The sequence below is a fragment of the Mizuhopecten yessoensis genome, unplaced genomic scaffold, assembly GCF_002113885.1.
Source record: "Mizuhopecten yessoensis strain PY_sf001 unplaced genomic scaffold, ASM211388v2 scaffold9787, whole genome shotgun sequence".
Lineage (NCBI taxonomy): Eukaryota > Metazoa > Mollusca > Bivalvia > Pectinida > Pectinidae > Mizuhopecten > Mizuhopecten yessoensis.
This window is the reverse complement of record NW_018408222.1, coordinates 19,490-46,497: the sequence shown is the minus strand read 5'-3', so window position 1 is coordinate 46,497 and position 27,008 is coordinate 19,490. Positions and strand designations below refer to the sequence as shown.

The following is a 27,008-nucleotide window of genomic DNA, read 5'->3' as shown; positions in this document are numbered from 1 at the left end:
TGTCCCTACAACAGATAAATAATCCAGACAGGTGTCCCTACAACAGAAAAATAATCCAGACAGGTGTCCCTACAACAGATAAATAATCCAGACAGGTGTCCCTACAATAGATACGTTATCCAGACAGGTGTCCCTACAGCAGGTAAGTTATCCAGACAGGTGTCCCTACAACAGGTAAGTAATCCAGACAGGTGTCCCTACAACAGGTAAGTTATCCAGACAGGTGTCCCTACAATAGGTAGGTTATCCAGACAGGTGTCCCTACAGCAGGTAAGTTATCCAGACAGGTGTCCCTACAACAGGTAAGTAATCCAGACAGGTGTCCCTACAACAGGTAAGTTATCCAGACAGGTGTCCCTACAATAGGTAGGTTATCCAGACAGGTGTCCCTACAGCAGGTAAGTTATCCAGACAGGTGTCCCTACAACAGGTAAGTAATCCAGACAGGTGTCCCTACAACAGGTAAGTTATCCAGACAGGTGTCCCTACAACAGGTAAGTTATCCAGACAGGTGTCCCTACAACAGGTAAGTTATCCAGACAGGTGTCCCTACAACAGGTAAGTTATCCAGACAGGTGTCCCTACAACAGGTAAGTTATCCAGACAGGTGTCCCTACAACAGGTAAGTTATCCAGACAGGTGTCCCTACAACAGGTAGGTTATCCAGACAGGTGTCCCTACAATAGGTAGGTTATCCACACAGGTGTCCCTACAACAGGTAAGTTATCCAGACAGGTGTCCCTACAACAGGTAAGTTATCCACACAGGTGTTCCTACAACAGGTAAGTTATCTTGACAGGTGTCCCTACAACAGGTAAGTTATCCAAACAGGTGTCCCTTCAACAGGCAAGTTATCCAGACAGGTGTCCCGACAATAGGTAGGTTATCCAGACAGGTGTCCCTACAACAGGTAAATTATCCAGACAGGTGTCCCTACAACAGGTAAGGTATCCAGACAGGTGTCCCTACAACAGGTAAGTTATCCAGACAGGTGTCCCTACAACAGGTAGGTTATCCAGACAGGTGTCCCTACACCAGGTAAATAATCCAGACAGGTGTCCCTGCAATAGATACATTATCCAGACAGGTGTCCCTACAACAGGTAAGTTATCCAGACAGGGGTCCCTACACCAGGTAAATAATCCAGACAGGTGTCCCTGCAATAGATACGTTATCCAGACAGGTGTCCCTACAACAGGTAAATTATCCAGACAGGTGTCCCTACAACAGGTAAGCTATCCAGACAGGTGTCCCTAAAACAGGTAGGTTATCCAGACAGGTGTCCCTACAACAGATAAGCTATCCAGACAGGTGTCCCTACAACAGATAAGTTATCCAGAAAGGTGTCCCTACAACAGATAAATAATCCAGACAGGTGTCCCTACAATAGATACGTTATCCAGACAGGTGTCCCTACAACAGGTAAATTATCCAGAAAGGTGTCCCTAGTTATCCAGACAGGTGTCCCTACAACAGGTAGGTTATCCAAACAGGTGTCCCTACAACAGGTAGGTTATCCAAACAGGTGTCACTACACCAGGTAAGTTATCCTGACAGGTGTCCCTAAAACAGGTAGGTTATCCAAACAGGTGTCCCTACACCAGGTAAGTTATACTGACAGGTGTCCCTACAACAGGTAGGTTATCCAGACAGGTGTTCCTACACCAGGGAAATGATCCAGACAGGTGTCCCTGCAATAGATACATTATCCAGACAGGTGTCCCTACAACAGGTAAGCTATCCAGACAGGTGTCCTTAGAACAGGTAAATTATCCCGACAGGTGTCCCTACAACAGGTAAATAATCCAAACAGGTGTCCCTACAACAGGTAAGTTACGCAGACAGGTGTCCCTACAACAGGTAAGTTATAACCAGACAGGTGTCCCTACAACAGGTAAGTTATCCAAACAGGTGTCCCTACAACAGGTAAGATATTAAGACAGGTGTCCCTACAACAGGTAAGTTATCCAGACAGGGGTCCCTACAACAGGTAAGCGATCCAGACAGGTGTCCCTACAACAGTAAGGTTATCAAGACAGGTGTCCCTACAATAGGTAAGTTATCTAGACAGGTGTCTCTACAACAAATAAGTTATCCAGACAGGTGTCCTTACAACAGGTAAGTTATCCAAACAGGTGTCCCTTCAAGAGGTAAGTTATCCAGACAGGTGTCCCGACAATAGGTAGGTTATCCAGACAGGTGTCCCTACAATAGGTAAGTTATCTAGACAGGTGTCTCTACAACAAATAAGTTATCCAGACAGGTGTCCCTACAACAGATAAATTATCCAGACTGGTGTCCCTACAAAAGATAGATTATCCCGACAGGTGTCCCTACAACAGGTAAATAATCCAAACAGGTGTCCCTACAACAGGTAAGTTATCCAGACAGGAGCCCCTACAACAGGTAAATTATCCAGAAAGGTGTCCCTAGTTATCCAGACAGGTGTCCCTACAACAGGTAAGCTATCCAGACAGGTGTCTCTACAACAGTAAGGTTATCCAGACAGGTGTCACTACAATAGGTAAGTTATCTAGACAGGTGTCTCTACAACAAATAAGTTATCCAGACAGGTGTCCTTACAACAGGTAAGTTATCCAAACAGGTGTCCCTTCAAGAGGTAAGTTATCCAGACAGGTGTCCCGACAATAGGTAGGTTATCCAGACAGGTGTCCCTACAACAGTAAGGTTATCCAGACAGGTGTCCCTACAACAGGTAAGTAATCCAGACAGGTGTCCCTACAACAGGTAGGTTATCCACACAGGTGTTCCTACAACAGGTAAGTTATCTTGACAGGTGTCCCTACAACAGGTAAGTTATCCAGACAGGTGTCTCTACAACAGGTAGGTTATCCGCACAGGTGTTCCTACAACAGGTAAGTTATCTTGACAGGTGTCCCTACAACAGGTAAGTTATCCAAACAGGTGTCCCTTCAAGAGGTAAGTTATCCAGACAGGTGTCCCGACAATAGGTAGGTTATCCAGACAGGTGTCCCTACAACAGTAAGGTTATCCAGACAGGTGTCACTACAATAGGTAAGTTATCTAGACAGGTGTCTCTACAACAAATAAGTTATCCAGACAGGTGTCCCTACAACAGTAAGGTTATCCAGACAGGTGTCCCTACAATAGGTAAGTTATCTAGACAGGTGTCTCTACAACAAATAAGTTATCCAGACAGGTGTCCCTACAACAGGTAAGCTATCCAGACAGGTGTCCCTACAACAGTAAGGTTATCCAGACAGGTGTCCCTACAATAGGTAAGTTATCTAGACAGGTGTCTCTACAACAAATAAGTTATCCAGACAGGTGTCCCTACAACAGTAAGGTTATCAAGACAGGTGTCCCTACAATAGGTAAGTTATCTAGACAGGTGTCTCTACAACAAATAAGTTATCCAGACAGGTGTCCCTACAACAGGTAGGCTATCCAAACAGGTTTCCCTACAAAAGGTAAGTTATCCAGACAGGTGTCCCTACAATAGGTAAGTTATCTAGACAGGTGTCTCTACAACAAATAAGTTATCCAGACAGGTGTCCCTACAACAGGTAGGTTATCCAAACAGGTGTCCCTACAACAGGTAAGATATTAAGACAGGTGTCCCTACAACAGGTAAGTTATCCCGACAGGTGTCCCTACAACAGGTAAGTAATCCAGACAGGTGTCCCTACAACAGGTAGGTTATCCAGACAGGTGTTCCTACACCAGGGAAATGATCCAGACAGGTGTCCCTGCAATAGATACATTATCCAGACAGGTGTCCCTACAACAGGTAAGTTATAACCAGACAGGTGTCCCTACAACAGGTAAGTTACGCAGACAGGTGTCCCTACACCAGGTAAGTTATCCTGACAGGCGTCCTTACAACAGGTATGTCACTGTTAACATCTCAGACAGGTGTCCCTACAATAGGTAGGTTATCCAGACAGGTGTCCCTACAACAGTAAGGTTATCAAGACAGGTGTCCCTACAATAGGTAAGTTATCTAGACAGGTGTCTCTACAACAAATAAGTTATCCAGACAGGTGTCCCTACAACAGTAAGGTTATCAAGACAGGTGTCCCTACAATAGGTAAGTTATCTAGACAGGTGTCTCTACAACAAATAAGTTATCCAGACAGGTGTCCCTACAACAGTAAGGTTATCAAGACAGGTGTCCCTACAATAGGTAAGTTATCTAGACAGGTGTCTCTACAACAAATAAGTTATCCAGACAGGTGTCCCTACAACAGTAAGGTTATCAAGACAGGTGTCCCTACAATAGGTAAGTTATCTAGACAGGTGTCTCTACAACAAATAAGTTATCCAGACAGGTGTCCCTACAACAGTAAGGTTATCCAGACAGGTGTCACTACAATAGGTAAGTTATCTAGACAGGTGTCTCTACAACAAATAAGTTATCCAGACAGGTGTCCCTACAACAGGTAAGTAATCCAGACAGGTGTCCCTACAACAGGTAGGTTATCCAAACAGGTGTCCCTACACCAGGTAAGTTATCCTGACAGGTGTCCTTACAACAGGTATGTCACTGTTAACATATTGAACATTGAAGATTAGGATTGTTTAGATAGCCTGCCTAAACCTACAGGCTTACAATCATGGTTTTTAGCCCTCCATTATCTGATGGTGGGCTATTCAAATCACCCTTCTTCTGTGGTTTGTCGTCCATCCGTCATCCGTCCGTCGTCCATCAGTCCTCTATCATACATCTGTCCTTAAACAGTTCTTGTTATCGCTATTTATCAGAAAGTCCACGAGGGATCTTTCTCAAATTTGATATTTCCCCTTGGTCTGTAGTTGTGCATGTTTACTGTTTAGACTGATCATAATCATAAATTAAAATGGCCGAAAGGTTGCCATCTTGAAATTTAGCAGTGAATGTTTGTTATTTCTACTTTTGAGACTGATTGTATAAACAAAATGACCAAAAGGTGGCCATCTTGGATATTAACAGTGAATGTTTGTTATCTCTATTTCCAGGAAATTCTGGAGGGATCTTTCTCACATTTGATATGTAGGTTTCCCTTGGTCTGTAGTTGTGCATGTTAACTTTTGAGACTGATCTGATCAACAAAATGGCCAAAAGGAGGTCATCTTGGATTTTGACAGTGAATGTTTGTTATCTCTATTTCTAAGGAAGTCTTTGAGGGATCTTTATCAAATTTAATATGCTGGTTCCCCTTGTTCTGTTATTGTGCATGTTTACTTTTGAGACTGATCATAAAACAAGTTGGCCACAGAAAGTACTAATGAAATCTTTCTGTTTTTGTAATGATCTGATCTATTCCTCTTATATTTAAAGAACTGTGCTAGTAAATATGTGAAACAGTGCATTTACTGTTTACATGACTTGATCAAACAGATAAGAGAAAAGAAGAGAAAAAATAAAACTGACATAAACTAATAAGATGGTATTGCAATGGTGGGTGCCAAGATCCCTATGGGATCTCTTGTTGGTAAATAGCATGCTTGGATGAAAGGCTATAAGTGACCTTGCAAAATAAGTTAAAATATTCCAACAATGGAAGTTTACTTTTATACTCAGCACCCAAGCGCTGAGTATTAAATATCCCAAGAGAAAAACATCAATAATGCTTGTGACTAATATTAAGAATATTTAAATAACAATCTGTTTTCTGACCAACTTTAATTACAGGTGAGTGATACAGGCCCATTTGGCTTTTGACCTTTAAATAAATATGAATGAAACCATTTTGTAGAAAGTCTTGTCAACTTTTAAAAGACAAAATAAGAAATAATGCATGGCTTACATTTTTATAGTACTGTATTTATACCTGTAACAAAGTCTAGATTAACTACTGACAGTTATTTTCCTTTTCCAGGCTCCGACGGCTGTGCCATCATTTCATGGCGCAGAGTTTGTTTGACAACATGATTCTCCTGTTTATTGCCCTCAACTGTATCACGCTTGGCATGGAGCGACCAGATATTCCTCCAAAGAGCGCTGTAGGTTATGCTTCCGATTCATTTATTTTTAGCTCATCTGGTCAAAAGGACCAGTGAGTTTATGCTATGGCGATGTTGTCTGTCTACCTTTTCTTTCTAAAATACTACTAATCCTGAATGGCTTAGTGGATTTTGACTTAAGTTTGCCTGAAGCATTCTTGAGCAAAAGCAAAGGGGTCTCAATTTGTATAAACCAAGGGTTTGACCCAACCCCAGGGGAAGAGGAGGGGGCTCTAATAGGGGGAAAATCAGAAGAAAAAAAAGTCTAAAATCCTTCTTCTGTACAATTCAGGGATTCAACCAAATTGGTCCAGAGCATCATTGGGTTAAGGGGACTCAATTTCGAACACAAAGTGTGTGGTCCCCTGGGGCAGAGGGGCAGGGTCCAATAGGGGAAATTGAAGTAAATCTTTAAAAACCTTCTCTTTCAGTTTCATTAGAGGGTTTAAACCAAATTGTGTGTAGATCATCCGTTGGCTAACAGACTCAATTTTTAGTATCTTTAGAGTGTGCTGGACCCCCTACTGGGGCGGAGGGGTGGGTCCCAAAAGCGGATATTAAGGTAAATGTTTAACATCCATTCCACTTTATGGAGGCAGAAAGAAGGGGCGAGTTGGCTGTTGCTGACAGACATAGAAATAGTTGTATTATAATTATTATAAACATTTTCCCATGATTGATAAATCAGGTGAGTGACACAGGCCCTCTGGGCCTCTTATTATCCTTTTCTAAACTATCACACTAAGCATGGAGTGACCAGATACATGAATATGACTGAATGATTTTGTGTTTCATATCTGATTACATCATAGTTTTGTTTGGGGTTGACATAGACACCATTATTTTCAACAAAACAATATCTTTTTAAATTGGTATAAAAGATCAATCATTGTGTGGTTGTTTGGAGGATAGACACCTTTTACAATTGGAAGAAATCTGTCAATTTTTTATGCCATTTTAATAATAGGCCAATCAAGGACATTTACTTTGAACCCTGAAAGCATTAGAACACCTTTCACAAGAACAATCCCTTCCTAATGAAAATCGTTTTTTGTACCAACAACAAATTGGGAGATTGGGAGAAAGTACCATGATTGTCTTGATTCATCATCTAACAATACAAATATATGAATACATCAATCTCTTCCTATGTCAATTTCGAAAAATACTGATATTGTAGACCGCGTAGTGTTTTGTTGATTTGGTCAACCACATAGAAATCTAACGAGTCTTATTGCAAAAAAAGGTAAGGGAGACATAGAAAAACTTCAAATTATATTAAATTAACCATACACAACTAAACAGGAAAAAACACAAAACCCTAAAAATATTTTTAAGGCGAAACAACTTAGTGCGGAACAACCCAAAGCGAAAGGGATTTAGGACGAAACGACCTGACACCCATCTTTCCACCCAGAACGTTCTGCATGTCTACCTAGCTTCACTTTGTTAAACAGAGGACGATCTCTATATTCCTTCCCCCTTAACACACATGTCTACTGCTGTAATAATAATTACAAATACTTCAAATCCCTTGACAGTAATTTTGACGAGATTTTCTTAAAACGGCCGCTGAAATAACGAAGTCGGTATTTGTTTACAATCGGGGTTTCCCCAACGGGCGGTGACTTATACCGAAAATGACGTCATGATTAGGGGGAATTCTCACATTAGGAAGCTTCCCGATTTTAGCCGATGTTTGCCATCTTCATTATGCATTGAATACCTTAATTTTGTTCAAATAAATGACCTTCACCTTTTTTCAGGATCACTAGTTATTTTGTTTAAACCGTTCAAAAATAATCTTGCAAACAGCCAAGAAGCATAGAATGATAATATTTTGTGAGTAGCATGCTGGAATAAAGAGCACAGAAATTTATATAAATGACCTACTTTGTATGGAACAATATTAGCTATCTAGATAGATTTGATCTTGACCTTGACCACCTTTAAGGTCACAGATATGGAATAAATGATATATGTGACAAACAGACCCACTGGGTTTCTTGTTTTTCAATGCCTGAGTTGTTATATTTCTACTTTATAGGAGAGAAGGTTTCTGACTTACGCCAACTATGGCTTTACCATTGTGTTTGCTGTGGAGATGACCATTAAGGTAGGTGTTGCTGTGGAGATGACCATTAAGGTAGGTGTTGCTGTGGAGATGACCATTAAGGTAGGTGTTGCTGTGGAGATGACCATTAAGGTAGGTGTTGCTGTGGAGATGACCATTAAGGTAGGTGTTGCTGTGGAGATGACCATTAAGGTAGGTGTTGCTGTGGAGATGACCATTAAGGTAGGTGTTGCTGTGGAGATGACCATTAAGGTAGGTGTTGCTGTGGAGATGACCATTAAGGTAGGTGTTGCTGTGGAGATGACCATTAAGGTAGGTGTTGCTGTGGAGATGACAATTAAGGTAGGTGTTGCTGTGGAGATGACCATTAAGGTAGGTGTTGCTGTGGAGATGACCATTAAGGTAGGTGTTGCTGTGGAGATGACAATTAAGGTAGGTGTTGCTGTGGAGATGACCATTAAGGTAGGTGTTGCTGTGGAGATGACCATTAAGGTAGGTGTAGAGGTCATCAGTAACATTGTAGATCTTCCAAAGCTATTTGTTAACAGTGTTGTTGTCACAAACAAGTCATATGATAATAAAACTCACTTTATGAGGATCCACATTTAAAGTCATGGGGGTCAGATGCATTTAAAAAATAATAATGACTACTTTTAAAATATCAGTAGGCCTAGAGTCATGACATTTGATTGGTAGCATGCTAGAATAGAGGGCTATTAAGTTTCTTCAAACAAATGCCCTTGACCCACTTTCTACGTCACAGGAGTCAAATATGTAAAAGCATGATAATGCTACTCAGGTTATTTATTGTTCAATGCTAACGCTACAAGCCGAGCCCAAGACTTCCAGTTAACAAGTCTGATACTCTACTTCGAGTTTTCAGGGTCAAAGTGATTCTTGCGAAAGTATCCCATGGCTCATTGTTTTCTATCATCTGTGTAGCAACATTTCACTTAAAAGCCTACTTATCTAGAATGGCTGCATGGATTTTGATCAAATTTGGTGTGGAGCATAACTATGTGAAAGAGGGGGCTAAATAGGGTAAATTTTGGTCCTTTTCTTTGAATATTGGTAAAGGGATTTTAATCTAAGTTAATCTTATGTATCTTTGGGCCAAGGGGACTAGTCAAGCATTGTATAAATGTAGGGTGTGGCCCACCAGAGTCAGAGGGGCAGGGCCCATTTGGGGATATAGATAAAATGTAATGAGCTAAATGTACTCAAGTTTGTTATAAATAGAGGATTTCCCTACCTCCATCTATATAAATCAAACGATTTTATTTATTTGGTCTGGAGCATTCTTTGGAAAATGGTCTAAATTGCATACAAACAGATGGTGTGGTCCCCAAGGGGGAAAAGGGGTGGGGCCCTAGGGGGGAAATAGTAGTAAATCTTATTCCTTCTTTATTAATGTAGGGATTTCTACAAAATTTGGTTTAGATAAATCTTTGAACAACAGGCTGAAATAAAGGAAAATCATTAAAATTCTTTGCGTCTTTTTAGTAGTAATCTCTGACTAAAATATGGACCTCAACAAATTAGGAACAGAGGTAACAGTGGGGACAGAGACAACAGTGGGGACAGTGACAACAGTGGGGACAGTGACAACAGTGGGGACAGAGACAACAGTGGGGACAGAGACAACAGTGGGGACAGAGACAACAGTGGGGACAGAGACAACAGTGGGGACAGAGACAACAGTGGGGACAGTGACAACAGTGGGGACAGAGACAACAGTGGGGACAGAGACAACAGTGGGGACAGAGACAACAGTGGGGACAGAGACAACAGTGGGGACAGAGACAACAGTGGGGACAGAGACAACAGTGGGGACAGAGACAACAGTGGGGACAGAGACAACAGTGGGGACAGAGACAACAGTGGGGACAGAGACAACAGTGGGGACAGAGACAACAGTGGGGACAGAGACAACAGTGGGGACAGAGACAACAGTGGGGACAGAGACAACAGTGGGGACAGAGACAACAGTGGGGACAGAGACAACAGTGGGGACAGAGACAACAGTGGGGACAGAGACAACAGTGGGGACAGAAACAACAGTTGGGACCGAGGAAACAGTTGGGACAGAGACAACAGTGGGGACAGAGACAACAGTGGGGACAGAGGCAACATTTGGGACAGAGACAACAGTGGGGACAGAGGCAAGGCCAAATTAAGTAAAAAGAGGTCTATCTGAAATCCTTTTGATTCCACACAGCAGGTATCTAAACCCGATTTGATAAAGGGTGTCTTTGACCCAATAAAATTATTTCATTGTTGTATAATCATAAACTTTGGGTGCCCCACCAGCCTCAAATGGGGACATAAGGATGAGAGACAGAGACAATATTTGGAAATATTTTCAGTGTAATATTTAATGAGAATATTTATGCATGATTGTTTAAATAATCAGGTGAGTGATACAGGCCCTCTAGGCCTCTTGTTAAAACTTTTGAACAACTTCTTATAAATACCTAGGAGGCCTACTGTGTGTTCAGTTTGCAAATGGCATTGTAAGTGATATCAAGAATGACTCCTTTTTGAATAAGAAACATGCTAAGGATCATGGTATTTGGCCTGTATCATTAGGATCATGGTATTTGGCCTGTAGCATGTCTGAGTAATAAAAGGTATTACAATATATGATATATTTAGTGTGAATAGTGTTACTATCAAGTTTTGTTATGTAGCTATGACCCACTTTCAAGGTCAGAGATGTGAAATATATTTGACAACAGCATTTTGACAATGTTCATTAACTTCTATAATCCAATAGGTACTTGCTAAGGGGCTTGTAATTGGCAAGCATGCATACCTAAAGAGTGGATGGAACATCATGGATGGATTCCTGGTAGGGATATCACTGGTTGACATCATTATCTCTCTCACAGCCAACAGCAGTCCCAGGATCTTTGGCATCCTGCGTGTGTTCAGGTTACTGCGCACCCTAAGGCCCCTCAGGTTAGTCTTGTTGTTTTCTTTAACACAGTGTAAGTGTAAAACTTTAGCCCCTCAGGTTAGTCTTGTTGTTTTAGTTAATAGTGTGTAAGTGTAAAACTTTAGCCCCTCAGGTTAGTCTTGTTGTTTTCTTTAACACAGTGTTAGTGTAAAACTTTAGCCCCTCAGGTTAGTCTTGTTGTTTTAGTTAATAGTGTGTAAGTGTAAAACTTTAGCCCCTCAGGTTAGTCTTGTTGTTTTCTTTAACACAGTGTTAGTGTAAAACTTTAGCCCCTCAGGTTAGTCTTGTTGTTTTCTTTAACAGTGTAAGTGTAAAACTTTAGCCCCTCAGGTTAGTCTTGTTGTTTTAGTTAACACAGTGTAAGTGTAAAACTTTAGCCTCTCAGGTTAGTCTTGTTGTTTTAGTTTATAGTGTGTAAGTGTAAAACGTTAGCCCCTCAGGTTAGCCTTGTTGTTTTAGTTTATAGTGTGTTAGGGTAAAACTTTAACCCCTCAGGTTAGCCTTGTTGTTTTAGTAAACACAGTGTAAGTGTAAAACTTTAGCCTATCAGGTTAGTCTTGTTGTTTTAGTTTATAGAGTGTAAGTGTAAAACTTTAGCCCCTCGTGTTAGCCTTGTTGTTTTAGTTTATAGTGTGTTAGTGTAAAACTTTAGCCCCTCAGGTAAGCCTTGTTGTTTTAGTTAACACAGTGTTAGTGTAAAACTTTAGACCCTCAGGTTAGCCTTGTTGTTTTAGTAAACACAGTGTAAGTGTAAAACTTTAGCCTCTCAGGTTAGTCTTGTTGTTTTAGTTTATAGTGTGTAAGTCTAAAACTTTAGCCCCTCAGATTAGCCTTGTTGTTTTCTTTAACACAGTGTTAGTGTAAAACTTTAGCCCCTCAGGTAAGCCTTGTTGTTTTAGTTAACACAGTGCTAGTGTAAAACTTTAGCCCCCCAGGTTAGTCTTGTTGTTTTTGTTTATAGTGTGTAAGTGTAAAACTTTAGCCCCTCAGGGTAGCCTTGTTGTTTTAGTTAACACAGTGTTAGTGTAAAACTTTAGACCCTCAGGTTAGCCTTGTTGTTTTAGTTTATAGTGTGTAAGTGTAAAACTTTAGCCCCTCAAGTTAGCCTTGTTGTTGTGTCGCCTGAGAAAAGCTGGTGTAAAACTTAAGCCCCTCAGGTTAGTCTTGTTGTTTTCTTTAACACAGTGTTAGTGTAAAACTTTAGACCCTCAGGTTAGCCTTGTTGTTTTAGTAAACACAGTGTAAGTGTAAAACTTTAGCCTCTCAGGTTAGTCTTGTTGTTTTAGTTTTTAGTGTGTAAGTGTAAAACTTTAGCCCCTCAGGTTAATCTTGTTGTTTTAGTTAACACAGTGTTTGTGTAAAACTTTAGCCCCTCAGGTTAGCCTTGTTGTTTGAGTAAACACAGTGTAAGTGTAAAACTTTAGCCTATCAGGTTAGTCTTGTTGTTTTAGTTTATAGAGTGTAAGTGTAAAACTTTAGCCCCTCGTGTTAGCCTTGTTGTTTTAGTTTATAGTGTGTTAGGGTAAAACTTTAACCCCTCAGGTTAGCCTTGTTGTTTTAGTTTATAGTGTGTTAGTGTAAAACTTTAGCCCCTCAGGTTAGCCTTGTTGTTTTCTTACACACAGTGTTAGTGTAAAACTTAAGCCCCTCAGGTTAGTCTTGTTGTTTTAGGTTTTAGTGTGTAAGTGTAAAACTTTAGCCCCTCAGGTTAGCCTTGTTGTTTTAGTTTATAGTGTGTAAGTCTAAAACTTTAGCCCCTCAGATTAGCCTTGTTGTTTTCTTTAACACAGTGCTAGTGTAAAACTTTAGCCCCTCAGGTTAGTCTTGTTGTTTTAGGTTATAGTGTGTAAGTGTAAAACTTTAGCCCCTCAGGTTAGTCTTGTTAGCTCACCTGGCCCGAAGGGCCAAGTGAGCTGATCCCATGGTGCAGCGTCCGTTGTCCGGTGTCCGGCGTCCGTCAACTTTTTCCTTTAAAATGCTACTTGTCCTGAATGGCTCAGAGGATTTTGACCAAATTTGGTCAGGAGCATCATTGGCCAAAGGGTTCTCAGTTTTGTATAAACGGAGGGTATAACCCCCCTGGGGGCAGAGGGGCGGGGCCAAATAGGGGGAAAATAGGTAAATCTTTAAAAATCTTCTTCTTCTCAACCAATAGAAGGATTTTGACCAAATTTGTCCTAGAGCATCTTTGGACAAAGGAGACTCAAGTTTGTATAAACGGAGGGTGTGGGCCTTCTGGCGGCATAGGAGCGGGGCCCAATAGGGGAAATAGAGGATTTTTTTTCTCCTACTATACAAGTGAAGGGATTTAAACCAAATGCAGTCTGAAGCATGCTTAGGGAGAAAAGAATCAATTTTGTTTAAACTGAGGTGTGTGGATTCCCCTTCTTTGGGGCAGATTAGTGGGGCCCATTAGGGGAAATAGAGGAAAACATTAAAGATCCTTCTCCTTCTGTACCGTTGAAGGGATTTTAACCTAACCAAACTTGTTTTAGAGAATCTTTGGGCAAAGGGAATTGAATATTTATAAATGGAAGATGCAACTTTGTTACTTGTACTCCTTTGATAAACCTGAATGGTACTCAGCAGGTTTTAAATTGAAAAATAAAATACCAGGTGAGCTATTAAGGCCCCTGGGCCTCTTGTTGTTTTAGGTTATAGTGTGTAAGTGTAAAACTTTAGCCCCTCAGGTTAGCCTTGTTGTTTTAGTTAACACAGTGTTAGTGTAAAACTTTAGCCCCTCAGGTTAGCCTTTTTGTTTTAGTTTATAGTGTGTAAGTGTTAAACTTTAGCCCCTCAGGTTAGTCTTGTAGTTTTAGGTTATAGTGTGTAAGTGTAAAAATTTAGCCCCTCAGGTTAGTCTTGTTGTTTTCTTTAACACAGTGTTAGTGTAAAACTTTAGCCCCTCAGGTTGGTCTTGATGTTTTAGTTTATAGTGTGTAAGTGTAAAACTTTAGCCCCTCAGGTTTTCCTTGTTGTTTTAGTTTACGCAGTGTAAGTGTAAAACTTTAGCCCCTCAAGTTAGCCTTGTTGTTTTAGTTTATGCAGTGTAAGTGTAAAACTTTAGCCCCTCAAGTTAGCCTTGTTGTTTTAGTTTATGCAGTGTAAGTGTAAAACTTTAGCCCCTCAAGTTAGCCTTGTTGTTGTGTCGCCTGAGAAAAGCTGGTGACACATAGGTATTGCTATGTCGGCGTCAGCGTCATTGGCGGCATCGGCTGCGTCATCCGCACAGAGGTTTTTCGTGCGATAACTTGAGTGGGCTGATCAAACTCAAACTTTACGCAGTGCTTCCTTACCAAAAGTGCTTACTTGGGATTGCTTTTCAGGTCCAAAGGTCAAAGGTCAAGGGCACTGTTACTATAAATAGAAAATCTGTTTTCGTGCGATAACTTGAGTTTCTTTGGGCTGATCAAACTCAAACTTCATGCGGTGCTTTCTTACCAAAAGTGCTTGCTTGGTATTGCTTTTCAGGTCCGAAGGTAAACAGTCAAGGTCACTGTTACTATAAATAGAAAATCTGTTTTCGTGCGATAACTTGAGTTTCCTTAGGTTGATCAAACTCAAAGTTCATGCAGTGTTTCCTTACCAAAAGTGCTTGCTTGGTATTGCTTTTCAGGTCCAATGGTCAAAGGTCAAGGTCACTGTTACTTTAAATAGAAAATCTGTTTTCGTGCGATAACTTGAGTTTCACTGGGCCGATCAAACTCAAACTTCATGCAGTGCTAAGCATACTTGCATTTTCAAGATTTTTGTTATGGATACCAATGAGACGATACTGGTCTTGCTTGTGGACACCATATTGGAGTGGAATTGAGACAACGAGTTTCCATAGCAAGTTCCTTAAAACTCAGAGTATTCTTCCCAGAATAACAGATTATATAACAAAATGATGCCATCCAAAAACATAATCTATGATTATTGCTTACTTTTAACATTATTTCTTGAAATGAAAAGTGTTTCTATTTCTTCGTAAACTCCCAGCTTCCTGCGCAGGCGACACATCCACTTCAGTGGAATTCTTGTCTTGTTTTGTTGTGACAAGTGATCAAAATCCCAAAACATACATCTGTTTTGACCAGTCTTACAGTAATATGCCAATATAAATTCAGAAAAAAATTGAGACCAAACAAATGATCAAAAATGTTTCTGAACAAATTTATAAAAGTTGTAGTACATAAAAGCACTGATATAGGGTAGGTTGAAGGAAGCTAGCTGTAACATTAATTTTGTTAATTGTTTGGTAAGAACATATAGATCATTGAACTCAAAACAGGAGTTTAGTCCTTAACGCAGTGTTTGTTTTATCTCTGCAGAGTGATCAGTCGAGCCCCAGGCCTGAAGCTTGTTGTTCAAACATTACTGTCCTCACTCAGACCTATTGGTAATATTGTCCTCATCTGCTGCACATTCTTCATCATCTTTGGAATCCTAGGAGTACAGGTGAGACAAAACAGACTTCAGTACATGTTATCACTGTACAGGTGAGACAAAACAGACTACAGTACATGTTATCACTGTACAGGTGAGACAAAATAGACTACAGTACATGTTATCACTGTACAGGTGAGACATATTATTACAGTAGAGGTGTGACCTATTATCCCAGTCGAGTGAAACATGTTATCACAGTACAGGTGAGACGTTATCACTGAACAGGTGAGATATTTTATCACTTTACAGGTGAGACATGTTATCACAGTACAGGTGAGACATGTTATCACAGTACAGCTAGGTGAGACATGTTATCACAGTACAGGTGAGACATGTATGACAGTAAAAGTGTGACATGTTATCACAGTACAGGTGAGACATATTATCGTAGTACAGGTGAGACATGTGTAATCATAGTACAGGTAACTGGCTGTTCCTATTGTAACAATGTTTTGTATTACAGCTGTTTAAGGGTTCATTCTACTGTAAGTAGCTGTTTGTACTGTAATAATGTTTTGTATTACAGCTGTTTAAGGGCTCATTCTACTACTGTAAAGGGCCAAACGTGCATCACGTCAAAAACAGGACCCAATGCTTGAAGGATCAACGCAACATCTGGATCAACCAAAAGTACAACTTTGACAACCTGGGACAGGTAAAGTGCAGCTGTAGTTTAGGATGACACAATAATATAAAAAGTGTACTTTTGATAAGCTGTAGTTTAGGATCAGATGACAAAACCTCAAAAGTTTACTTTGATCAGTTGATGGAGTAAGATTAGACTTAAGAAGGAAAAATTTATTGATGGATTAGGATTAGGCAACAGAAGGATTAGGATTTGATTCCGAATAAATTAGAATAAGGCTATCGAAGGATAAGGATCAGATTCTGTATTGATTAGAATAAGGCTATCATGGATAAGGATCAGATTCTGTATGGATTAGTCTAAGGCTATCATGGATAAGGATCAGATTCTGTAGGGATTAGTATAAGGCTATCGAAGGATTGAGGTCAGATTCTGTATGGATTAGTATAAGGCTATCGAAGGATAAGGATCAGATTCTGTATGGATTAGTATAAGACTATCGAAGGATAAGGATCAGATTCTGTATGGATTAGAATAAGACTATCGAAGGATAAGGTTCAGATTCTGTATGGATTAGAATAGGCTATGGAAGGATGAGGATCAGATTCTGTATGGATTAGTATAAGGCTATGGAAGGATAAGGATCAGATTCTGTATGGATTAGAATAAGGCTATCGAAGGATTGAGGTCAGATTGTGTATGGATTAGAATAAGACTATCGAAGGATAAGGTTCAGATTCTGTATGGATTAGAATAAGGCTATGGAAGGATGAGGATCAGATTCTGTATGGATTAGTATAAGGCTATGGAAGGATAAGGATCAGATTCTGTATGGATTAGAATAAGGCTATCGAAGGATAAGGATAAGATTCTGTATGGATTAGTATAGGGCTATCGAAGGATTGAGGTCAGATTCTGTATGGATTAGTATAAGGCTATCAAAGGATTGAGGTCAGATTCTGTATGGATTAGTATAAGGCTATCGAAGGATTGAGGTCAGATTCTGTATGGATTAGAATAAGGCTATCATGGATAAGGATCAGATTCTGTATGGATTAGAATAAGGCTATCGAAGGATAAGGATCAGATTCTGTATGGATTAGTATAAGGCTATCGAAGGATAAGGATCAGATTCTGTATGGATTAGAATAAGGCTATCGAAGAATTGAGGTCATATTCTGTATGGATTAGAATAAGGCTATCGAAGGATAAGGATCAGATTCTGTATGGATTAGAATAAGGCTATCATGGATAAGGATCAGAGTCTGTATGGATTAGAATAAGGCTACCGAAGGATTGAGGTCAGATTCTGAATGGATTAGAATAAGGCTATCGTGGGATAAGGATCAGATTCTGTATGGATTAGAATAAGGCTATCGAAGGATTGAGGTCAGATTCTGTATGGATTAGAATAAGGTTATCGAAGGATTGAGTTCAGATTCTGTATGGATTAGTATAAGGCCATCGAAGGATTGAGGTCAGATTCTGTAAGGATTAGAATACGGCTATCATGGATAAGGATCAGATTCTATATGGATTAGAATAAGGATATCGAAGGATTGAGTTCAGATTCTGTATGGATCAGTATAAGGCCATCGAAGGATTGAGGTCAGATGCTGTATGGATTAGTATAGGGCCATCGAAGGATTGAGGTCAGATTCTGAATGGATTAGAATAAGGTTATCGAAGGATTGAGGTCAGATTCTGTATGGTTTAGTATAAGGCTTTCAAAGGATTAAGGTCAGATTCTGTATTGATTAGAATAAGGCTATCGAAGGATTGATGTCAGATTCTGTATGGATTAGAATAAGGCTATCGAAGGATTGAGGTCAGATTCTGTATGGATTAGTATAAGGCTATGGAAGGATAAGGATCAGATTCTGTATGGATTAGAATAAGGCTATCGAAGGTTAGGATCAGATTCTGTATGGATTAGTATAAGGCTATCGAAGGATTGAGGTCAGATTCTGTATGGATTAGTATAAGGCTATCGATGGATTGAGGTCAGATTCTGTATATATTAGTATAAGGCTATCGAAGCATTGAGGTCAGATTCTGTATGGATTAGAATAAGGCTATCATGGATAAGGATCAGATTCTATATGGATTAGAATAAGGCTATCGAAGGATTGAGGTCAGATTCTGAATGGATTAGAATTAGGCTATTGTAGGATAAGGATCAGATTCTGTATGGATTAGTATAAGGCTATGGAAGGATAAGGATCAGATTCTGTATGGATTAGAATAAGGCTATCGAAGGATAAGGATCAGAGTCTGTATGGATTATTTTAAGGCTATGGAAGGATAAGGATCAGATTCTGTATGGATTAGAATAAGGTTATCGAAGGATTGAGGTCAGATTCTGAATGGATTAGAATTAGGCTATTGTAGGATAAGGACCAGATTCTGTATGGATTAGTATAAGGCTATCGAAGGATAAGGATCAGATTTTGTATAGATTAGAATAAGGCTTTCGAAGGATTGAGGTCAGATTCTGTATGGATTAGTATATGGTTATCGAAGGATTGAGGTCAGATTCTGTATGGATTAGAATAAGTCTATCGAAGGATAAGGATCAGATTCTGTATGGATTAGAATAAGGCTATGGAAGGATAAGGATCAGATTCTGTATGGATTAGTATAAGGCTATCGAAGGATAAGGATCAGATTCTGTATGGATTAGAATAAGGCTATCGAAGGATAAGGATCAGATTCTGTATGGATTAGTATAAAGCTATGGAAGGATAAGGACCAGATTCTGTATGGATTAGATTAAGGCTATGGAAGAATAAGGATCAGATTCTGTATGGATTAGTATAAGGTTATCGAAGGATTGAGGTCAGATTCTGTATGAATTAGAATAAGGCTGTCGAAGGATAAGGATCAGATTCTGTAGGGATTAGAATAAGGCTATGGAAGGATAAGGATCAGATTTTGTATGGATTAGAATATGGCTATCAAAGGATAAGGATCAGATTTTGTATGGATTAGAATATGGCTATCAAAGGATAAGGATCAGATTTTGTATGGATTAGAATAAGGCTATCGTAGGATAAGCATCAGATTCTGTATGGATTAGTATAAAGCTATTGAAGGATAAGGATTAGATTCTGTATGGATTAGAATAAGGCTATCGAAGGATAAAGATCAGATTCTGTATGGATTAGTTAAAGGCTATGGAAGGATAAGGATCAGATTTTGTATGGATTAGAATATGGCTATCAAAGGATAAGGATCAGATTTTGTATGGATTAGAATAAGGCTATCGAAGGATAAGGATCAGAATCTGTATGGATTAGAATAAGGCTATCGAAGGATAAGGATCAGATTCTGTATGGATTAGTATAAGCATATAGAAGGATTGAGGTCATATTCTGTATGCATTAGAATAAGGCTTTCGAAGGATAAGGATCAGATTCTGTATGGATTAGTATTAGGCTATCGAAGGATTGAGGTCAGATTCTGTATGGATTAGAATAAGGCTGTCGAAGGATAAGGATCAGATTCTGTATGGATAAGAATAAGGTTATCGAAGGATTGAGGTCAGATTCTGAATGGATTAGAATAAGGCTATCGAAGGATAAGGATAAGATTCTGTATGGATAAGAATAAGGCTATCGAAGGATAAGGATCAGATTCTGTATTGATTAGTATAAGGCTATGGAAGGATAAGGATCAGATTCTGTATGGATTAGAATAAGTTTATCATGGATAAGGATCAGATTCTGTATGGATTAGAATAAGGCTATCGAAGGATTGAGGTCAGACTCTGAATGGATTAGAATAAGGCTATCGAAGGATAAGGATCAGATTCTGTATGGATTAGTATAGGCTATCGAAGGATAAGGATAAGATTCTGTATGGATTAGAATAAGGCTATCGAAGGATAAGGATCAGATTCTGTATGGATTAGAGTAAGGCTATCAAAGGATTGAGGTCAGATTCTGTATGGATTAGTATAAGGCTATCGAAGGATAAGGATCAGATTCTGTATGGATTAGTATTAGGCTATCGAAGGATTGAGGTCAGATTCTGTATGGATTAGAATAAGGCTATCGAAGGATAAGGATCAGATTCTGTATGGATTAGAATAAGGCTATCGAAGGAGTGAGGTCAGATTCTGTATGGATTAGAATAAGGTCATCGAAGGATTGAGGTCAGATTCTGTATGGATTAGTATAAGGCTATGGAAGGATAAGGATCAGATTCTGTATGGATTAGAATAAGGCTATCAAAGGATAAGGATCAAATTCTGTATGGATTAGTATAAGGCTATCGAAGGTTTGAGGTCAGATTCTGTATGGATTAGTATAAGGCTATCGAAGGATAAGGATCAGATTCTGTATGGATTAGTATAAGGCTATCGAAGGATTGAGGTCAGATTCTGTATGGATTAGAATAAGGCTATCGTAGGATAAGGATCAGATTCTGTTTGGATTAGAATAAGGCTATCGAAGGATTGAGGTCAGATTCTGTATGGATTAGAATAAGGTTATCGAAGGATTGAGGTCAGATTCTGTACGGATTAGTATAAGGCTATCAAAGGATTGAGGTCAGATTCTGTAAGGATAAGAATAAGGCTATCATGGATAAGGATCAGATTCTGTATGGATTAGTATAAGGCTATGGAAGGATAAGGATCAAATTTTGTATGGATTTGAATAAGGCTATCGAAGGATAAGGACCAGATTTTGTATGGATTAGAATAAGGCTATCGAAGGATAAGGATCAGATTCTGTTTGGATTAGAATAAGGCTATCGAAGGATTGAGGTCAGATTCTGAATGGATTAGAATAAGGCTATGGAAGGATAAGGATCAGATTTTGTATGGATTAGAATAAGGCTATCGAAGGATTGAGGTCAGATTCTGAATGGATTAGACTAAGGCTATCGTAGGATAAGCATCAGATTCCTTATGGATTAGTATAAGGCTATGGAAGGATAAGGATCAAATTTTGTATGGATTTGAATAAGGCTATCGAAGGATAAGGATCAGATTTTGTATGGATTTGAATAAGGCTATCGAAGGATAAGGACCAGATTTTGTATGGATTAGAATAAGGCTATCGTAGGATAAGGATCTGATTCTGTATGGATTAGTATAAAGCTATGGATGGATAAGGCTCAGATTCTGTATGGATTAGTATAAAGCTATGGATGGATAAGGCTCAGATTCTGTATGGATTAGTATAAAGCTATGGATGGATAAGGCTCAGATTCTGTATGGATTAGTATAAAGCTATGGATGGATAAGGATCAGATTCTGTATGGATTAGTATAAGGCTATCGAAGGATTGAGGTCAGATTCTGTATGGATTAGAATAAGGCTATCGTAGGATAAGCATCAGATTCTGTATGGATTAGTATAAAGCTATGGATGGATAAGGATCAGATTCTGTATGGATTAGAATAAGGCTATCGTAGGATAAGCATCAGATTCTCTATGGATTAGTATAAAGCTATGGATGGATAAGGCTCAGATTCTGTATGGATTAGTATAAGGCTATGGAAGGATAAGGATCAGATTTTGTATGGATTTGAATAAGGCTATCGAAGGATAAGGATCATATTCTGTATGGATTAGTATAAGGCTATCCAAGGATAAGGATCAGATTCTGTATGGATTCGTATAAGGTTATCGAAGGATTGAGGTCAGATTCTGTATGCATTAGAATAAGGCTTTCGAAGGATAAGGATCCGATTCTGTATGGATTAGATTAAGGCTATGGAAGGATAAGGATCAGATTCTGTATGTATTAGTATAAGGTTATCGAAGGACTGAGGTCAGATTCTGTATGGATTAGAATAAGGCTGTCGAAGGATAAGGTTCAGATTCTGTATGGATTAGTATAAGGCTATGGAAGGATAAGGATCAGATTTTGTATGGATTAGAATAAGGCTATCGAAGGATAAGGATCAGATTTTGTATGGATTAGAATAAGGCTATCGAAGGATAAGGATCAGATTCTGTATGGATTAGTATAAGGCTATCGAAGGATTGAGGTCAGATTCTGTAAGGATTAGAATAAGGCTATCATGGATAAGGATCAGATTCTGTATGGATTAGAATAAGGATATCGAAGGATTGAGGTCAGATTCTGAATGGATTAGAATAAGGCTATCCTAGGATAAGCATCAGATTCTGTATGGATTAGTATAAAGCTATGGAAGGATAAGGATCAGATTCTGTATGGATTAGAATAAGGCTGTCGAAGAATAAGGATCAGATTCTGTATGGATTAGTATAAGGTTATCGAAGGATTGAGGTCAGATTCTGTATGGATTAGAATGAGGCTGTCGAAGGATAAGGATCAGATTCTGTGGGGGTTAGTATAAGACTATGGAAGGATAGGAATCAGATTCTGTATGGATTAGAATAAGGCTTTCGGAGGATAAGGATCAGATTCTGTATGGATTAGAATTAGGATATCGAAGGATTGAGGTCAGATTCTGAATGGATTAGAATAAGGCTATCCTAGGATAAGCACTGTATGGATTAGTATAAGGCTATGGAAGGATAAGGATCAGATTGTGTATGGATTAGAATAAGGCTATCGAAGGATAAGGATCAGAATCTGTATGGATTAGGGTCATATTCTGTATGGATTAGAATAAGGCTATCGAAGGATAAGGATCAGATTCTGTATGGATTAGAATAAGGCTGTCGAAGGATAAGGATCAGATTCTGTATGGATTAGTATAAGACTATGGAAGGATAAGAATCAGATTCTGTATGGATTAGAATAAGGCTTTCGAAGGATAAGGATCAGATTCTGTATGGATTAGAATAAGGCTACCAAATGATAAGGATCAGATTCTGAATGGATTAGAATAAGGCTACCAAAGGATAAGGATCAGATTCTGTCTGGATTAGAATAAGGCTATCGAAGGATAAGGATCAGATTCTGTATGCATTAGTATAAGGCTATCGAAGGATTGAGGTCAGATTCTGTATGCATTAGAATAAGGCTTTCGAAGGATAAGGATCAGATTCTGTATGGATTAGTATAAGGCTATCATGGATAAGGATCAGATTCTGTATGGATTAGAATAAGACTACCAAAGGATAAGGATCAGATTCTGTATGGATTAGAATACGACTATTGAAGGATTGGGGTCATATTCTTGATGGATTAGAATAAGGTTATCGAAGGATTGAGGTCAGATTCTGAATGGATTAGTATAAGGCTATCGTAGGATTAGGATCAGATTCTGTATGGATTAGAATAAGGCTATCGAAGGATAAGGATCAGATTCTGAATGGATTAGAATAAGGTTATCGAAGGATTGAGGTCAGATTCTGAATGGATTCCTGAGGGATCTTTCTCAAATTTTATATGTAGGTTCCCCTTGGTCCTAAGCTGTGCAGTACAACTATTGAGACTGATCAGGGATCTTTCTCAAATTTTATATGCAGGTTCCCATTGGTCCTTAGCTGTGCTGGGCATTTTTTGAGAGTAATCCGATAAACAACATGGCCGACAGGCAGCCATCTTTGATTTTGATATAGACAGTTTATCGCTATTTCTCGAGAAGTATCAAAGGGATCTTTCTCAAATTTTTTATGTAGGTTCCCCTTGGTCCTTAGCTGTGCAGGGCAATTTTTGAGACTGATCGGATAAACAACATGGCCGACAGGCAGCCATCTTTGATTTTGATAGTGTAGGTTTGTTACCGCTATTTCTCCAGAAGAACAAGAGGGATCTTTCTCAAATTTTATATGTAGGTTCCCCTTGGTCCTAGCTGTGCAGGGCAATTTTAGAGAATGATCGGATAAACAACATGGCCGACAGGCAGCCATCTTGGATTTTGATAGTGAAAGTTTGTTATCGATATTTCTCGGAAAGTACGGGAGGGATCTGTCTCAAATTTTATATGTAGGTTCCCCTTGATCTCTCGTTGTGCATGATATATTTTGAGACTGATCATAAAAACAAAATGGATTAAAAGAAGAACTAAACAGATCTTTCTCATATTGCAATGATCGATTCTATTTCTTTCACTTAATTTAAGTACTGTACTAGTAAATATGTGAAATGACAAACTCACTTTGAAGGTTGGCTTTCATGCACATCAGTATTAAGTTTAGATCAAAAGTTACCTCAAGGTGCATTTACTGTTAACATGACTCGATCAAACAGATAAGAGGAAAGAAGAGAAAAGATCAAACTGACAAAGAACTAATGAAGATGGTACAAAGGTGGGCGCCAAGATCCCTCTGGGATCTGGATCTCTTGTTTTTTTTTTCAATCTCAATTGAAAGCTTTTTAACTAGCACTGTCAGCTTTAACATAGTTTTCCATTTGCACCCAAGGAAAGTGTGTCCACATTATATTAACTGCATTAAAATTAAGGTGTATTATTTTTAACATAAACACAAATATGATGGAAAATTCTTGAATTATCACATTTTGTTTGAATGTGAAAATTATCATGAAAAAACTAAAACATTGTATTTGAAGGAAGGTTAAAATGAGTTGCTGTGCTACTAGTGCTAATACTTGGTGTAAATGTTATTATTTAGTGCTATAATTACAGGCACTGATGGCTCTGTTTGTGTTGGCCTCTAAGGATGGCTGGGTCAGTATCATGTACACTGGACTGGACGCAGTGGGTGTAGACCAACAGGTAATCTTACAGCAAAGGGTCAAGGTTTCAGGGGAACTTTTTGTTGAAAGTGTTCATTTATGTGCCTTTCAGATTTTAAATATGCATCAGTATTTTTAAACAAGTATTATCTCCCTTACTAAACCTCTCACTTAGTGAAGGGGTATATATTAATCACTTTTTCAGTACGTCCATATATCTGGCATCTGTGATTCAGTGCATCCATGCACAGCAAAAAGCTTGTGCACAAGATCGTTCATAAACCCCTGAACACTGTATATTTCACACATGTACATCAGTATAGTAATATCAAGTTCTACACCTGGTTTGATTTTGGTGGTCATCTGTCAAGGTTATAGGGTCAAGGTCATAGGCAGGGTGTATATCTTTGTGAGCCTCTGCTCACTGGTCACTTTGTATTCAATATAAAAGATCTTTACAATGCCTGAGAGGAATTTTTCAAATTATATAGAGTTGTATCTAAACGTTATATATTATTATAAATGTTGTACATTATTATAAACAGGGGTCTCACGTTTCCCCCTGGGGAGGGGGTAAACTTAACTATAGTTTATATAGGGAAATCACATCTTGGACCAGCATTTGTTTAATTTCCATTGGAATTAATTCAAACTTGGTTAGCATTATCAGTATTGGATAGCAGTTTGATGGTATGCACAAATCAGTCCTGACTGACCCCCAGGGGCTGATGGGCAGGGCCAAAAAGGGTCAGATTGACTAAAATTTCAAAAATCTTCTTCTCAAGATCCAGATATGGTAGAATCAATTACTCTTCATAGATGGAAGGGTCTTAAGGTGCTTTACAGAGGTAATGAATTTCATGACCCTGGGATCTCACATTTCCCCCTGGGGAGGGGGTAAACTTTACTATAGTATATATAGGGAAATCACATTTTGGACCAGCATTTGTTTAATTTCCATTGGAATTAATTCAAACTTGGTTAGCATTATCAGTATTGGATAGCAGTTTGATGATATGCACAAATCAGCCCTGACTGACCCACAGGGGCTGATGGGTGGGGCCAGGAAGGGTTGAATTGACTGAAATTTCAAAAATCTTCTTCTCAAGACCAAGATATGGTAGAATCAATCAATCTTCATAGATGGAAGGGTCTTATGGTGTTTTACCAAAATTGTGAATTTCATGACCCTAGGGTCTCACGTTTCCCCATGGGGAGGGGGTAAACTTTACTATAGTTTATAGGGAAATCACATTTTGAACCAACATTTGTTTAATTAGGGCCCCGTATCTCCGATATTGGTGCCCTATATGAATCACTCTGTCTGTCTGACTGTCTGTCTGTCCGTCCACAAAGGTCAAAGTCATAAGGTTCAAAGGTCCAGGTCAAATTTTGCATCTTTTCACTGATGAACAGTTTGTTATGACATGATGAAGCAAAGTTAATCAGAATTAAACAAGGAGTCAACTGACCAAAGGTCAAGGTCATCATGTCAGGTCTAGGTCAAAAGTGGTAAAATTTTGTAGCTTTTCACTAATGAGCATTTTATGACATCATAAAGCAAAGTTGGTTGGTTGGAACAAAAAGACACACTGAGGTAAAAAGTCAAGGTCAAAGGTGAAGGTCATTAGGTTCAAAGGTCAATGTTGTACATTATTATAAACGTTTTATATTATTATAAATGTTGTTCATTATTATAAACGTTTTATAGTATTATAAATGTTGTATATTATTATAAATATTATACAATATAAATGTTGTATATTATTATAAATATTATACATTATTATAAATGTTGTATATTATTATAAATGTTTTATATAATCATAAATGTTGTATATTATTGTAAATGTTGTATATTGCTAAAAATATTATACATTATTATAAATTATTATAAATGTTGTGTATTATTATAAATGTTGTACATTATTATAAATATTATACATTATTATAAATGTTGTGTATTATTATATATATTATACATTATTATAAATGTTGTATATTATTATAAATATTATACATTATTATAATAAATGTTGTGTATTATTATAAATATTATACCCTATTATAAATGTTGTGTTTTATTATAAATATTATACATTATCATAAAAGTTGTATATTATTATAAATATTATACATTATTATAAATGTTGAACATTATTATAAATATTATACATTATTATACATGTTGTGTATTATAACAGCCACAGATCAACTTTAATGAATGGCGCCTGGTGTACTTCATCTCATTCCTATTGCTGGTTGGCTTTTTTGTCCTAAACATGTTTGTTGGAGTGGTTGTAGAGAACTTTCACAAGTGTCGAGAGAACCAGGAGAAGGAAGAGAGAGCTATAAGGGCTGCAAAACGATCACAGAAGATGGAGGCCAAGCGAAAGAGTGAGC

General features: G+C 38.5%; 1 protein-coding gene across 1 annotated transcript in view; it reads left to right on the top strand.

Annotated features, from left to right (window-relative positions):
* LOC110458788 (voltage-dependent T-type calcium channel subunit alpha-1I-like) overlaps positions 1–27,008 on the top strand; it is a 56,225-nt gene that overhangs the window by 12,616 nt on the left and 16,601 nt on the right. The window contains exons 4-10 of the mRNA XM_021510696.1: positions 5,844–5,967; positions 8,015–8,083; positions 10,818–11,002; positions 15,314–15,440; positions 15,958–16,086; positions 24,556–24,645; positions 26,810–27,002. Coding sequence (XP_021366371.1) covers positions 5,844–5,967; positions 8,015–8,083; positions 10,818–11,002; positions 15,314–15,440; positions 15,958–16,086; positions 24,556–24,645; positions 26,810–27,002 — 917 coding nt within the window. The remainder of the gene's footprint in view (positions 1–5,843; positions 5,968–8,014; positions 8,084–10,817; positions 11,003–15,313; positions 15,441–15,957; positions 16,087–24,555; positions 24,646–26,809; positions 27,003–27,008) is intronic.